Below are 13,482 nucleotides of genomic sequence, written 5' to 3' on the forward strand. Positions count from 1 at the left end.
CATATGATCGTCCCACACAGGATTTTAAAAAGGAATTGACAGGATTCCACAATGATTCTTGATTTATAAAAACAAACACTCAGTAAAACAGGCAGGCCAGGTTCTGACACGTGAAGCCTGCCCACCCCAGTCCAAGAGCACGTCTGCTTCATGGAAAAGACCAGAGCATGCCCACTGGGCACCCACAGCCACGGGCTGCCACTGTGCCAAAGGATCCAGCCCACACTTAGACAACGGGAAGGACCTGGAACACGCAACCCGAAAGGGGAAGGAAAGATCACTACTGCAGCTGCTGTGACTGGAGGCCCACGATAATCAACCGAAAAACAACAGGATTCAGTAGGGTAGAAAGGGTCAAAATTACATAAAGAAGTCAAGAGTATTCACACATGTACACACAAACAGGGGGTGATATAGGAGAAAAAACTCCTTACAATAACAATAAGAAGGATAAAATTCCTGCAAATACAGAAAACTTGAAAACATTATAGAAGAATGCCAAAGGAGACGTCCACAATGGGAAAGATATACCACATTCAAGATGTCACTCTCCCTGGGGTTATTTAGACATTTAACACAATTCCACCCCAAAACCAATCAGGTTTGGGGAGTAGAGCATGTGTAAACGTGTGTTTGGGGTGAGGACTGAGTAAAGAACAGACAAGCTAATTCAAAGTCCACACGTAAAGATAAACAACCTAGAACAGGCAAAAAAATTATGACAAAAAAGCAATGAGTTCTTTGAGATATGAAAACATAGTCTAAGGCCTTAATAATTAAAACAGTAGTACAACTGCATACACGGACAATGGAACAGCTTGTAAAAAACAAATATAATCAGGGGCCGGCCCTGTGGCACAGTGGTTAAGTTCACACACTTCCGCGGCCGGGGGTTCGCAGGTTCAGATCCCAGGTGTGTCCGTACCACCTCTCGTCGGGCAATGCTGCGGTGGCGGCCCATAGAAAATAGAGGAAGATTGGCCCTGAGCTAACAGCTGTGCAGGATCTCAAAGAGCTGTGTGCACTCCCATGTTCACTGCAGTACTTTTCCCAACAGCCAAGACGTGGAAACAATGTAAACGTCCATCATGGACGGATAAGGAAGATGCAGCACACCCATCCAACGGAATCTTACTCAGCCTTCAAAAAGCAGAAGATTCTGCAATATCCAACACCACGGATGAACCTTGAGAACATCATACAAAGGTAAATAGCCAGTCACAGAAGGACAAACACCACAGGATTCCACTTACATGAGGAGTCTAAAACAGTCACATTCATAGCAGAGAGTAGAGTGGCGGGTGCCAGGGGCTGGGGGAGGGGGAAAGAGGAGTTACTACCCAGTGGGCAACAAGTTTGAGCCCAGCCAGCTGAGCGAGCCTGGAGCCCGGCTGCACAGCCCCACACCCTGCTGAGCACCACTGCACGGGCGCTGCCATCTGTCAGGAGGGGAGGTCGCAGGCAAAGTGCTCCCAGCACCCTCAAACACATTTATTCTAAAAATCTAAATGCAAATGGGGATTTAGGGCGTGACTAAGCTAGAATCTAAAACCACCGGGGAAGAAATGGATCATTTCATAATTTAGATGAGACTACTGGTAAAACATCTGGAAAAATTAAACCCGACACACACCTCATGCCATACACCAGGATAAAAGACAAATGAATAAAAACCTTAAACGATAAGAAAACACAGTATTTTTTAAACTCGCTAGCCCTTGTTAACTATAACTCAAAACCCTAAAGCCACAATACACGAGTTGATGAATTCGACCACACAGGAGCTTCCACACGGCACAGCAGCCCCAGTGACAAAAGGAGGCGGCCAACGACCTGAACTCATCTGACACTCGGAGGGCCAATTTCCATAATCTAGAGGAAAGGATGAACAGCAGTGTTTAAGAAATGAACAAAGTCAAGGCACAGAAAGTTCACAGAGAAAATACAAATGACTCCTTGATACATAAAAAGACACCAGGCCCGTTCATAATAAAGGAAACGCGACGCATCTGCAGCCGGCAGGCAGGGCAGGCAGGGCTGGCCGGGCGCCCCACGCCTTCCGCGGCGGGTAAACTGGCTCAGCCCCGGCAGGCGGTTCGGCAGTGTGCACCCTGACTAGAAAGGCCTGACTCTTTTGACCCAGGCCTTGCCCTTCGGAGCGTTTATCCTACACACATACTGTATTTGACATGCACCACACGACATACAAACAAGGTTGTCCACCCTGCGGTGGGCGAGCATCGAAAATCACCCAGATTCCCACCAACAAAGGACCATTGAATCGATCCTGGCATAGCCACACTTGAAATACTCTGTACTTGTCAAAAAAAAGAGAAGCTCTCTGTACTGAGATGGAAAGATCTCCAAGCCATTTGCTTAGTAGGAGGAAAACATAAAAACCAAGGTGCAGAAATTTGTCCTAACATGACTTGAGAAAGAAGCAGGGAAAACACAAAAGCGTGTGTCTGTATTTGGTTGAGCTGTATATGGCTGACCTGCAGTGGCTGACACTGGCATTTCTCTGGTATATACTAGTACATATCTGGAGGGACAGATAAGAAACCAGGAGCAGCGTCACCTGTGGAGACAAGACTGGCCGGCCGGGACGGGAGACTTGTAACTTGCTACTATAAGCTTCCTTATATGTTTTTACTTTTGCACTTATATCAACTATTCAAAATACTAAAATACAGGACTCTGGAATGGCTGACTGCAGTCCAGCCACACCACAGAACAGGACTCAGTAATGAAAGAAACAAACTACTAACACACACAGCAACCTTGAGAACTCTCCAGGGAATGACGCCAATGAAAAAAGCCAGTCCCCAGAGCTTCCATGGACCAGGATTTCATTTATACAACATTCCTGCAGCGACCTTAGAGGAAAGGAGGACAGGCTAGCGGCTCCCAGGGCTAGGGAGGGCAGGGCCGCAGGGCGGTGGGAGTGGCTGCAAAAGGGCAACCGCAGAGGGCCCTCTGGGTGAAGGAAACAGCCTGTATTCTGAGCGCATCTGTGTCAGAATCCGGGTTGTGACGCTGCACCAGAGCTTTGCAAGATGCCACCACTGGGGAAACTGGGCAAAGCACACACCATGGCTCAGAACTATGTCTTACAACTGCACGTGAATGCACAACCGTCTCGAAATAAAAAGTTTAACAATAAAAAAAAAGAGCCAGGCTGTCGACCTCCACGCCCGAGGCCACAGGTGTGCAGAGCAGAGGCCACATGCAGCCTGATCTGCTTTCCCAGCACCTGCCTCCTGGAACATCAGGACTAGAGGGAGATGAGGCCGGCAGGGCCCAACCTCTCTGTGCACGTGGAAAGCCAGGCAGGAAGGGTGGCCTTCCAAATGCACAAAGCTGCCTGGCCAGCTGGTGTGGCCCTGGACAGCACTGGCCACCACTGTCCCACCTCCCTTCCTCGGGGAGTGGGGTAGCATGGCACAGCCTGGCCCCTCACAACTGGAGCCACGGGATTCCTTCTGGCCAATGACCTGTGAGCAAAAGTGACCTGGCTCCCTCTGAGCCAAGCACTAGTTCCCAGGACAAGACCCCCAGAGCTCTCTGGCCCTCCGGCAGGAAGATGGCACATTCTGGACATTGGCTGCTCCATCAGCCTGTGTCTCTGACTACACTGAGCTAGTCCTGGTGCAATCCTGGCGGACACAGACCTTTGTGGTTTCAGGTTACCGACCCTTCAGGGATGCTTGTTACAGCAGCAACACCCAGCCTATCCCGTTAGGACCTCTACCCATCCACCCACACCCGGGCCTGCATCAGGCTGCCTGACTGCACTCCTGCCCCTAACAGAACCCTGCACGCTGCCTGGGGGGCCTCCCTCCACCGGCCTCCAGGCCCCTCCTGCAGGTGGGCAGTGGCACAGAAAGGTGGCAGGTGCTCTTCCCTGTCCCACTGTCAGATGGAAGGAAGGACGAGGCTGTCCCCCACAGCGGCAGGCAGCTCTGGCCTCTGCCTCCCCATGTGTAAGAGGGCTGAAGCACTGTTAGAACTGCTCCCAGACACAGAACCCTTTCTCCAAACACAACGGCGCTCGGACAGTACAGAGCCGCTCTGGGGAAGGAATGGGGTGTACAAAGCAGGCTGAGCAGAGCCCCTCCAGGTCCAAGGAGCAACGTCGGCCCCCCGGGGAGCAGCCCTCCACACCCCGGGCCGTCACGCTGCAGGGTCAGGGTGGGAAAGACACACTCGGGTCCTGTGGTTGGACCCCTGGGAGCAGCCCTCCACACTCCGGGCCATCATGCTGCAGGGTGAGGGTGGGAAAGATACTCAGGCCCTGTGGTTGGACACACTCATTCTACTCCCACCTCCGCGCTGCACTCGCTCTGTGGCCTTGGGAAAACACCACCACCTCTCCGGGCCTAAGAGGAAATAATGCCCCCGCTTCCCAGCTCTGAGCAGTGGCACTAAGACCACCACATTGCTCAGCTCGGAGCCATGGCAACGCTCCTCAGGGTCCCTGCAGCCCTCCCCACATGCCATCCACCTGCCAAACACTCGTCCGCATGCAGCAGCCCGGCTAAGCTGAGCCCTTGGGGCAGCCAGGCAGGGGGCTCTGGAAGACTCCAGCTCTGTGCAGCTGTGCCGCCCAGGAGTCGTGACCCGCCCTCTCCAAGCTGCGGTCTCCCTCCTGCTCTGCGGAGTCGGTGAACACAGGAGAGGCGCCTGCTCACGGCTGGCCCACCAACTCTATCAGTGCCCCACTTGGAGATGCCGGCGTGGCCTAGGCACACCAGGCTGCTGAGAAACAGGTCTTTCCAATTGCTAGTTCATGCTTGCACAAGCATTTACTGAGCACCTACTGTGTGCTATTCCTGTGCTGGGCCCCCAGAGACACAAAGACAAAGGTAATGTGGGGGTAAGTGCACAAGGAGCCCGATGCTGAAACAAACATCCACAGGCCACAAGATTTCACATTAGTCCGCAGGCCTCCCTGTGCCCTGCCCCGATGCCAGGCCCCGAGCACAGGGCGGGCCTCCAGACAGCAGCATGGAACTGAGCCTTGAGTGGGCGCAGGGGGTCGCCAGGTGGGTCTGGCACCCGGCCACTCTGGACAGAGGGGCAGGCAGGCTCAGGCGGCCAAGAAGTCAGCCCAGCAGGTTGACCAGAGGCTTGAAAGACGATCAGGTCAAACCGCAAGGAGCCGCGACCACAAAGTGAGAGGCGGCCTGACAGGGAGAGGACTGTCAGCCAGGAGTGACAGGCCAGAGCGACAGGCAGCACGAGGAGCCGGCACAGTAAGAGTGAACTAAGAGGCCAGGCTGAGGGCTGCAGACGCACTGGAACATCCCCCCCGTCAGCGCAGACTTCCTGGACCCTGGGCCAGGAAGAATGGACTCTCTGCCTCCCCAGCCCGCCAGCCCCCGCTCATTAGCACCTTGGCTGTGGGGGAGGCATCGGGGGCGGAGGGCAGGCCCAGGGAACGAAGCCAGCTCCTCATTAGCGCTGCTCCTAGGAGCCAGTGCAGGGAGGGCAGCCCAGCCCAGGAAGGAGGCTGTCGTGCTGTGCCGTCTTAATGTGAGGAGAGATTGATGCCGGGCTTCTGGCTCAGAAACATGGCCCTCTCCAAATACTCAGCTGGAATGGATTATGATCCTGGTGGAGGGCGGCCAAAGGCAGCCGGCCGGGGGGAGCAGGGTCGCACCCCTGCTTTGCCCTTGCTGCTCTGTCCAGCACCGATTCCCTGAGCAGAACCTTGATGCCCTCCACGCCGGTATGCCTGCCCCCCTCTTCCCAGCTGACACCCCACCCTCCTCCTTCACCACCACCCTGCACCCCAAGGTCCGGCTTGCTAGCCAGTGCAGGCTCAGTCTGCACCCCTCAGACCACACCCAGGGTCTGGCTCGGGCACTGGAAGGACAAACAGGATGAGCAGACAGGTGTCCGAGCATGACCCCTGACCCAGGGCCCTGAAAACGCTGGACTCAACAACTGGAAAACCTCCCACAGGTCAGGAGGGCCAGCCACGGCCCAAGGGGACCCAGCCTACGTCACCTGTCAGCCATTCCAGGAAGGAGAATTCCCAGTTCCCCCGGCCTCCCCTCTCCGTGAGAAACGGCACACCAGGACACTTGGGTCCCTTAAGCCTTCAGACCTCTGCCCAGCTCTCCTTTGGAATGTCAGTCAGCCCAATATGGAGGGAAGTCCAGGATAAATCTTCATCAGTACAATCTTCACCATCATGAATGGTGTCCCCTAGCTCACAGAGCTCCTTTTGGCGTGTCAGCGTCTTGCAGTCTGGTCCTCCCCGCAGCAGCAGAGCAGGCACGCTGGGCGGGCGGGGCAGCCGAGCGGTCAGCGGGTTCTGGCGCTGGGTTCAAGTCCTGGCCAGTCCCTACAGGCCTGTGACTCCGGGTAAGATGCTCAGCCCTGGGAAGTCTCCTGATCTGAGGAATACAAGGACCTGGCAGATAGCAGCGGTTAAGAAACAGCAGCAACTATTCTGGTGATGATACCAAGACGGCGACGATGGTCAGTTCTCGTACTCCCGCTGGGGCACTCAAAACCAGGCCACGTCTCGCCGTCCGGCCAGAGCGAGCTCTCTGGAGCAGGAGGCAGTGGCAAGGCTGTTGAACAGTCGCTCAGAAGAGGGGCAGCTCCACCTGCCCTGGGGCTGCCAGAGCATCCCCCGGGCACTCCCCAACACCCACAGCCCCTTCTCGTGCCTTGGGGACCCTCCCTGCAGCCCCCGGCAATGTCTCCAAAAGGCCCTGAGCTTCAGTGTCCCTGTCTCTGAGACGGTGTTGATACCACCACCTCCCAGGTGGCCGCAGGGTCAAAAAGGGCAGGGCCAGGGAGGGACTAATGAGGGCCATCGGTCAGGACCCTACGGCTAAGATGCTGCAATGCCCTCGGACTTCGCTATTTCCGTACCCGGAGGCTAACACAAATCAGGGCTGGTCCTGGGCCTGCTCTCGGGGGTTTCGAAACCCGAGGCAGCCAACAAGACAAGCTTCCATCGATCCAGTTCAAGAAAGAACAAGCTTACTAGGCTGGAGCTCCAGGCCAGGGCTCGCAGGATCAGCCTGACTGTCCAGCTCTGCTCTCGTGTCCACCTGGGGGAGGGCTAGTCTCCCCAACACGCGGGAGCCCAGACTACTGGAATAATAAGCAGCCTGCCGCCAGGCCCAGGAAAAGCCCAGCTTGCCCGGCCAGCCATCATCCCACCGAGGGGGTCTACAGCACTGCTGCCACCACCACAGACCCAGCCACACAATACCCAGCCACAGGCCGACAGCCAGGCCCTGCGGGCTGGGGAAGACCCCTGGTCCTTGCTCCCTGTGGCCATGCCTCCTATCCTCTTCAGGCGAACCTCTGCACGGCTCATGCTGGCCCTTGCCTGCTCAGGACTGAAGTCCAGGCCTCACTTGCCTCCCCAGGCCCCCAGAGCCTGGCTCCAGTCTGACCAGTCTGTGGGGAGCCCTGCACCGCTGTGCCTTCCCTCAGGTTCCCCACTGCCTGGCACGCCTCCTTCCCATGCTCAGGCTTCAGACTCAGCTCAGGCCTCACCCACATCCAGGACCCCTTCCCAGATAGCTACCAGGACCCCCAGCCCCACGCACAGCCTACAAGAGCACGTGCAGCCCACCAGCGGCCTCGAGTCCGATCGAGGCCTACCCAAGCCTGGGGTGGACCCACAAGCGGGGAAGGGCTCCGTCTGGCACGGTCTGGGCTTGAAGCTAGGCGGAGAATCATCTTCCCTCACGCCCGGCCTGGCCCTCAGCAGGCCTCAGGCTGATGGGACAAACCGCAGCCGAGATAAGGCTGGCAGAAGGGCTGCGACGGGTTTCAAGCACAGCCCTGGACTGCAGGCAGGCCCCTCAGAAGCAAGGGCGCCGGGAGGCGGCATGACCGTGCCCACGTGCTCTGCCGGCTCGGGCACCTCCAGAGCACCTGGCTTGGCTTGTCGGCGGGTCCTGTCTTCTCCACCAGGGCCTGGGCAAGACAACTCCCTTCCTCCGGCAGGTTCCGCTGGCTCCGGGAGCAGTGCTAACAGGAAGCGTGGTGGAGTACACAGGTTTGGGTCAGCTGTGTCACAACCCCCCTCACTTCTTCAACCAAAAGCCACCAGGCACCCACCAGATCAGGGCCCGGGCACAGCTGGGCGATCAGAGCTGCGGCTCCCAAGCGGTGGGGCAGCCGACGGGGCGACGGCTGTGCCTCTGCCATGGAGTACCAGCCTGGGCACAGGAGCCTTCTCTCGGCCCCAAGCTCATCCCCTAAACAATGGGAATAAGAACCCCCTCGCCTGCCTCAAAGCACCCGAATGGGACAAGGACGTTCGAGTAGAGTGCAAGAATGAATACTGCACACCCGCAGGGGACGTCCCCGGACAGGACAGGACAGGCCCACTCGTTCTTTCCTTCTTCCTTTTAGTCTTTTGTCACCCACTCCTCCATTCGTGGGTCGGCAAATACTGAGGAGCCAGGCAGTGCTGGGCACTCTGGCAGAAAACAGCCGAGTCCCAGAGGAGGCCCAACTCGCGGCACCAGGGAGGCCACACAGCCGACGTCGACAATCAGATGTTGAAGAACAGGATGAATTACAGCTGGACTCAGCCACGCAGCGTGAATTCCACTTGGAGCAAACGATGCCATCACAGCAAGGCCAGCAGCCACCGATACCCCGCGTGCAGCAGGGAACAACGCTCAGTCCTGGCCGGCTGCTCAGGTATCCCACCCACTGGGCAGAGCAACAAGGTGCCGACAACCTTGGGCGCAACCACACTTCTGGGTGCAGACGGACGGCTGGAGATGCAGAACTTGGCGGTTCAGGGACTCAGGGCAGGCTCACCTTTCTGGGCCTTGACCCCCTCACCTGTAATACGGGGAGATTAATAGGCCCCCCCAGGGCCGCTGAGAGGACGAACTGAGTCACTGACGTAAGTCGCTCAGGGAAGAGCCGGTACCCCGGGAGTGCTGTGGGGTGTGGCAGGCTGGTTCGTGTCATCATGCCCAGTTCACCCGCCCGGGCTCTCTGGCCAGCCACCCCTCGCCTTGCTACCTGGCCCAGCTCAAACCCCACTACCTGGGAAGGCCTCCCTTCTTCAGGACCCTATGGCACGAATGCAGTCCTTGCCATTGACGGCTCAGTACCCCCTGGTCACGGTTTGTGTCCTCCCCCCCAGCCAGGTGAGTCCCAGCTCCCTGCTTCGAGCCACCCCGCATCGTGAATAGAGCCCTTGCCTCAGCCGTGTTTCTCACCATGGCCTCTCCGCCGGCATGCGTGTCCAGTCTGCTCACTCACACAATCGGCTGGGGGTCTAGCGAGCTCTACATGCCAGGCTGGGCACTCAAGATCCAAAGGTGACCAAGATGGGGGTCCCCACACTCTGGGCCTCTCAGCCGTGTGTGGGAGGCAAACACAGACACAGGTCATCTCAGCGAGACACAGAAAGGCAAGGTGAGCACCAGGTGCTGCGGGCCATGGGCGTAATTGCAGGTGAGCCCCACCCAGGGGAGGCGGGGAACGGGAAGGCTGCCAAAGGGACGTCGGGAGTACAAGAGCATCCCAAGTAGAAAGCCTGGCATCAACCCTCTGGTACTGGTGACAAAGACACGGGATGTGCAGGAAACAAGGACTTCTGCAGTGTTGGGGCACAGGAAGCAAGCTGTGGAAGACGCAGCTGGAGCAGTGGGCAGGAATCAGATGCCAACCTTCACGCAGAAGGAAGGGGGTGCCTGTGCCTCAGCACCCACCTCAAGTCCTCTAGAGCGCCCAGGGAAGGTTGCCTAGACAGTCAGGGCGGCCAGGCCAACAGAGGAGGAGAGGAATGTGGAGGTGACCCAGCTAACACACCCCCTCCTCTAGAAAGCCTTCTGAGATTGCCAGTCTCCCACAGCCATTTGCAGTCACAACGTGGCTCCTGAACCGACACGGACAGGACAGACCTTTCCTGTGCTAGATTCCTACAACGGATGAGGTTGAACCACGTGAAATCCCTGTTTCAACAGGTGAAACCCTCCAATGCTAACAAACTTCACCTGCATCTTTGACCCTGAGACTGTGCCCACACTGGGGGTGCAGTGAGGAACCACCCCAATCCCTGCCTCGCAGAGACTACAGAAAGTACACAAGCCAACGAGTGGCAGTGACAGAACATGAAATGCCGAAAAGGGAAGGAGACCGCGCCCGAGACAGGACACTGGTGGGAGCGGAGCTGGGGAGAGTGAGCCGAGAGCCCGGAGGAGGCCCCCCAGGAGCTAAGGGCAGGGCAGGCAGCGAGCCCGGCGGGGCTGGGACGGCAGCGGGCCCATCTCGCCCAGCAGCCCGGCCCACGGAACTTTCTACCACGACGGCAGCGGTCCCGGCCTGTGTCACGCCGTGGCTGGCGGCCACCACGCTGGACGGCTCGCACAGGGCCCCAGACCCGAGGTTCCCCACAGGCGGCCCCTGAAGGGCTTCCGCGGGGGCAGCACCGCCCAGGGTCACCTGCAGCTCCCGGCCCGACGGCCCCAGCCCTCGGAACCAGGAGGCCCCTCAAGCCAAACTCGGAGGAAGGGCAGGCAGGCGCGCAGGGAAGCCCGCGGGTCCGCTTCCCCGACGGTGTCTCCCACTCGCCCGGGCCGGGGACCAACCCCTGGGCCCGGCAGGGGGGGCACCGGGGAATCAGGGCAGCCGCGACCCCCGCCCGGGACCCCCGGCGCTCAGCCCAGCCGCGGGGGCACCGGGCGCATGCGCCCTCGGGCTGGGGGGGGGGTTCCCCGCGGCGGGGCGCCCTCGGGGGCGGAGCCGGAGCGCCCCCACCACGGCCCGCCCCGCCCCCTCCTCCCCAGGCGGCCCCGCCCCGCCGGCCCCGCCCCCGCCGCCCCTCGAGCCCCTTGCTCCCCCGGCCTCGGGCGGCGCGCCCCTACCCCGGCCGGCGCGCCTCGCCCCGCCGCCCCCGCCGGCTCACCTGGGCCTGGGCTCGCGGCCGCGCTCCGTGCGCTCTCGGCGGGAGGGGCGGTGCGGGGGGCGGAGCCGGCGCCCAAACGTCACGTGACGGCCCCGCCCGCGCCGGGCCAGCGCCGCGAGGCCGCGCTCCGCCCGTTCCGTCAGCCCCGGCGCCTCGCGCCAGCCAATGGCTGCCCGAGCCGGGGCGCGGGGCAGACGGCTTGCGCCCGAGGACTACAAATCCCAGGGTGCCCCGCGCGGGCAGCCGGAAATGGCCTGGGACGGCGGCCGGCTGGGTCACAAAGTCCTGTCCTGGAGGCGTCGGGCCAGGGCTCAGGGACCCTATGGCCACCAAGGGCCCCGAGGGGTGCGCGGCCCCGGTCTCTGGGGCTGCGCCGAGCCGGTCCCGCCACCTTCCCTGGCCCTGTGAGATGGCCGGCTCAGTCCCCCCCTCCAGCCCCAGTCTCTCCACCTGTAGAACAGGGTGACGATGGAGGGGAGCTTGGACAAGGAGTGAGCAGCGCCCGGCCTCAGGCGCTCCAGGCTGGACCCGCCTCGGCGGATCCCAGGCGCAGGGCCCGAGGAGGGCAGCGGGGAGGAGCGCCGGGGCTGTGCGGGGGCTCGCTGGTGGCCGCTGCCCGGGGCAAGGACCGGGAGGCCTGATGCCCGCGCTCCGTGCCCTCTGGCCAGGACTCAGAGGGCCCCCTGATCGCTTCAGGCGACCAGGCCTGCAGAGGCCTGCTGAGCCCCTGCAGACCCCAACACCTGGTCAGCGGCTGGAGGGGTGTCTAGGGGATTGTCACCCGCACACCCAAACATTTCCATGGAGGGGCTGAGCCAGCCAGCCTCTAGTCAGCCAGGGTTCCCAGAGCAGGCCTGGCTCCTGCCGTTTATGACATCATGAGAGCTTAAGTCTTTGCACAAGTGTGTATGCACGTGCATGAGGTTCGAGTGTGAACAAGTGCTGTGGGGATTGCATGCACACATGCATGCACGTGGACATGCGTGTGCATGCATGTATGTGTGCTTGGATGTGCACATGAGAATGATGGTGTGTGGTGCAAATGTGGGGGGGGTGGGCAGGAAGGAAGACTGGCCACAAGGGGGCCAGAGGGCCTTTGCACACATCAGCCTCCCCTCCTCTACTTGAGTCTCACCATGACCCTGGCCCGTGGCCTGTGCCCACTTCACAGGCACGCAGGGTTTGGACAGGGCTTCTCACCCTACCCCCAGGACAGCCCAGAGCAAGGGAAGCCAGCTGCTGCCCCATGCCGGCAGCTGCTGACCGCAGCCCAGTGGTGTCAGGGGAGGGGGCACGAGGACAAATGCCTGCCCGAGAACTGGGGCAGCCAGGTCTGTGGGTGCTCGGGCCACCAGCTCACTCTCAGCCCAGTGATGGGGTGTGGAAGGAAGGAGGGAAGAGTGAGGTCCACTTTCCAGGACGAGCACCTCCAGGAATGTTCTGCGCCCATACAATGGAGGTAGGGAGGGAACAGTCTAGCATGAACAGGGGCCCACCCAGAAGAGGTGCTGAGTACCTGTCACTTCCTCCCAAATTCCATCTAGTGCCCCACGGAGAAGCAGGGCAGACAGGCCCCCTCGGTTAGCAGGGAACGTGATGGGGCGGGAGGATGCCGAGACCCCCAGAGGAAGAGCGAGGGAGGAAGTTGTCGCAACCCCCTCGGGGCAACCGCTTGCTCTGCCACATCTTGTCCTCCCTGTGTGCTTGTCGGGGGTCATCACAGAGCCGGGCAGCCCTGGGTCCTCCTCCTCCTGAGAAGGACAACTCCTGGGAAAGTGTGCAGGCCCTGCCATTGTGCCTGCCACACCCCTGCACCCATCTCTGGCCAACAGGGTGAGTGACAGGGATTAGCCCCCAGCGTGGGCTCTTACAGGAGGGGCAGGTGTTGGCTTGTCCTCAGCTGGCAACCCCCCACTTTGGATCTTCCCTTTAGGCCCCAGTGAAGGTGGGGACAACAAGGTTGGGAATGGTCTGAGGGTCTTCAGAAGGAGCCTCCATGCAGCGCCCACTAAAGCAGATCCCAGAAACGCTCACTCTGACGAGAGAAGCAACACAGGCTTCTCGGTGGTCGCTGGACCTCCCGGTCAAACTGAGTCGATGTGGGGGTCTGCAGTGTGTTTCCCTCCCTCCCCGCCTTTCTGTCTGTCCCCGAAGCCTAGGCCCCCTGTCAGCTTCTCTAGGAGACCGTCCGTGCCCACCCAGCCGCTTCCGCTCTGCTCCCCAGAGTGTCATAGCCGCATTCACTCGTCACTGACTCCCTCACCACCCAGTCCTGCCAGCATGTGATGTCACTGCGGCCCGGTCCCCCTTTGTCCCCTGCCAACAGAGCCCCAGTTTTGTTCAAGGCAGCTATGTACCCAGCCTCACTGTGACCATCTTGACAGGGTGATGATGGCAGGAGGCCCCATGAGTCTTCAGGCCCTTTCAGAAGGGCCCGATGTCGCTGGCCAGCCTGTCTTACCGTCGTCCTTCTGCCTTCTCCCCGCTCCAGCCTGGAATGCGGGCAGAGTCCCATGGAGAGCAGCCATCTGGGGAGCAAGGGGTCAGGTCCCAAGCTGAGGATGGGGAGC

The 13,482-nt window shown here is 59.9% G+C and overlaps 1 protein-coding gene across 37 annotated transcripts in view; it reads right to left on the reverse strand.

Moving 5' to 3' along the window:
• The window catches only part of TSNARE1 (t-SNARE domain containing 1), a 171,215-nt gene extending 159,482 nt beyond the window's left edge, over positions 1-11,733 (reverse strand). For 12 of the 37 annotated variants that reach the window (XM_070221263.1, XM_070221262.1, XM_070221261.1 and 9 more), the window contains exon 1: positions 10,913-11,047. Coding sequence is in view for 11 of the 37 variants with exons in the window: in XM_070221235.1 (XP_070077336.1) it covers positions 9,222-9,396 (175 nt within the window). In the remaining 26 variants the exon portion in view is untranslated. Of the gene's footprint in view, positions 1-9,221; positions 10,708-10,912 lie in introns of those variants that run through there. The other 25 variants (XM_070221247.1, XM_070221238.1, XM_070221259.1 and 22 more) reach the window with 6 other exon arrangements.
• Between the last annotated feature and the right edge of the window lie 1,749 nt (positions 11,734-13,482).

The sequence above is a fragment of the Equus caballus genome, chromosome 9, assembly GCF_041296265.1.
Source record: "Equus caballus isolate H_3958 breed thoroughbred chromosome 9, TB-T2T, whole genome shotgun sequence".
Classification (NCBI taxonomy): Eukaryota; Metazoa; Chordata; class Mammalia; order Perissodactyla; family Equidae; genus Equus; species Equus caballus.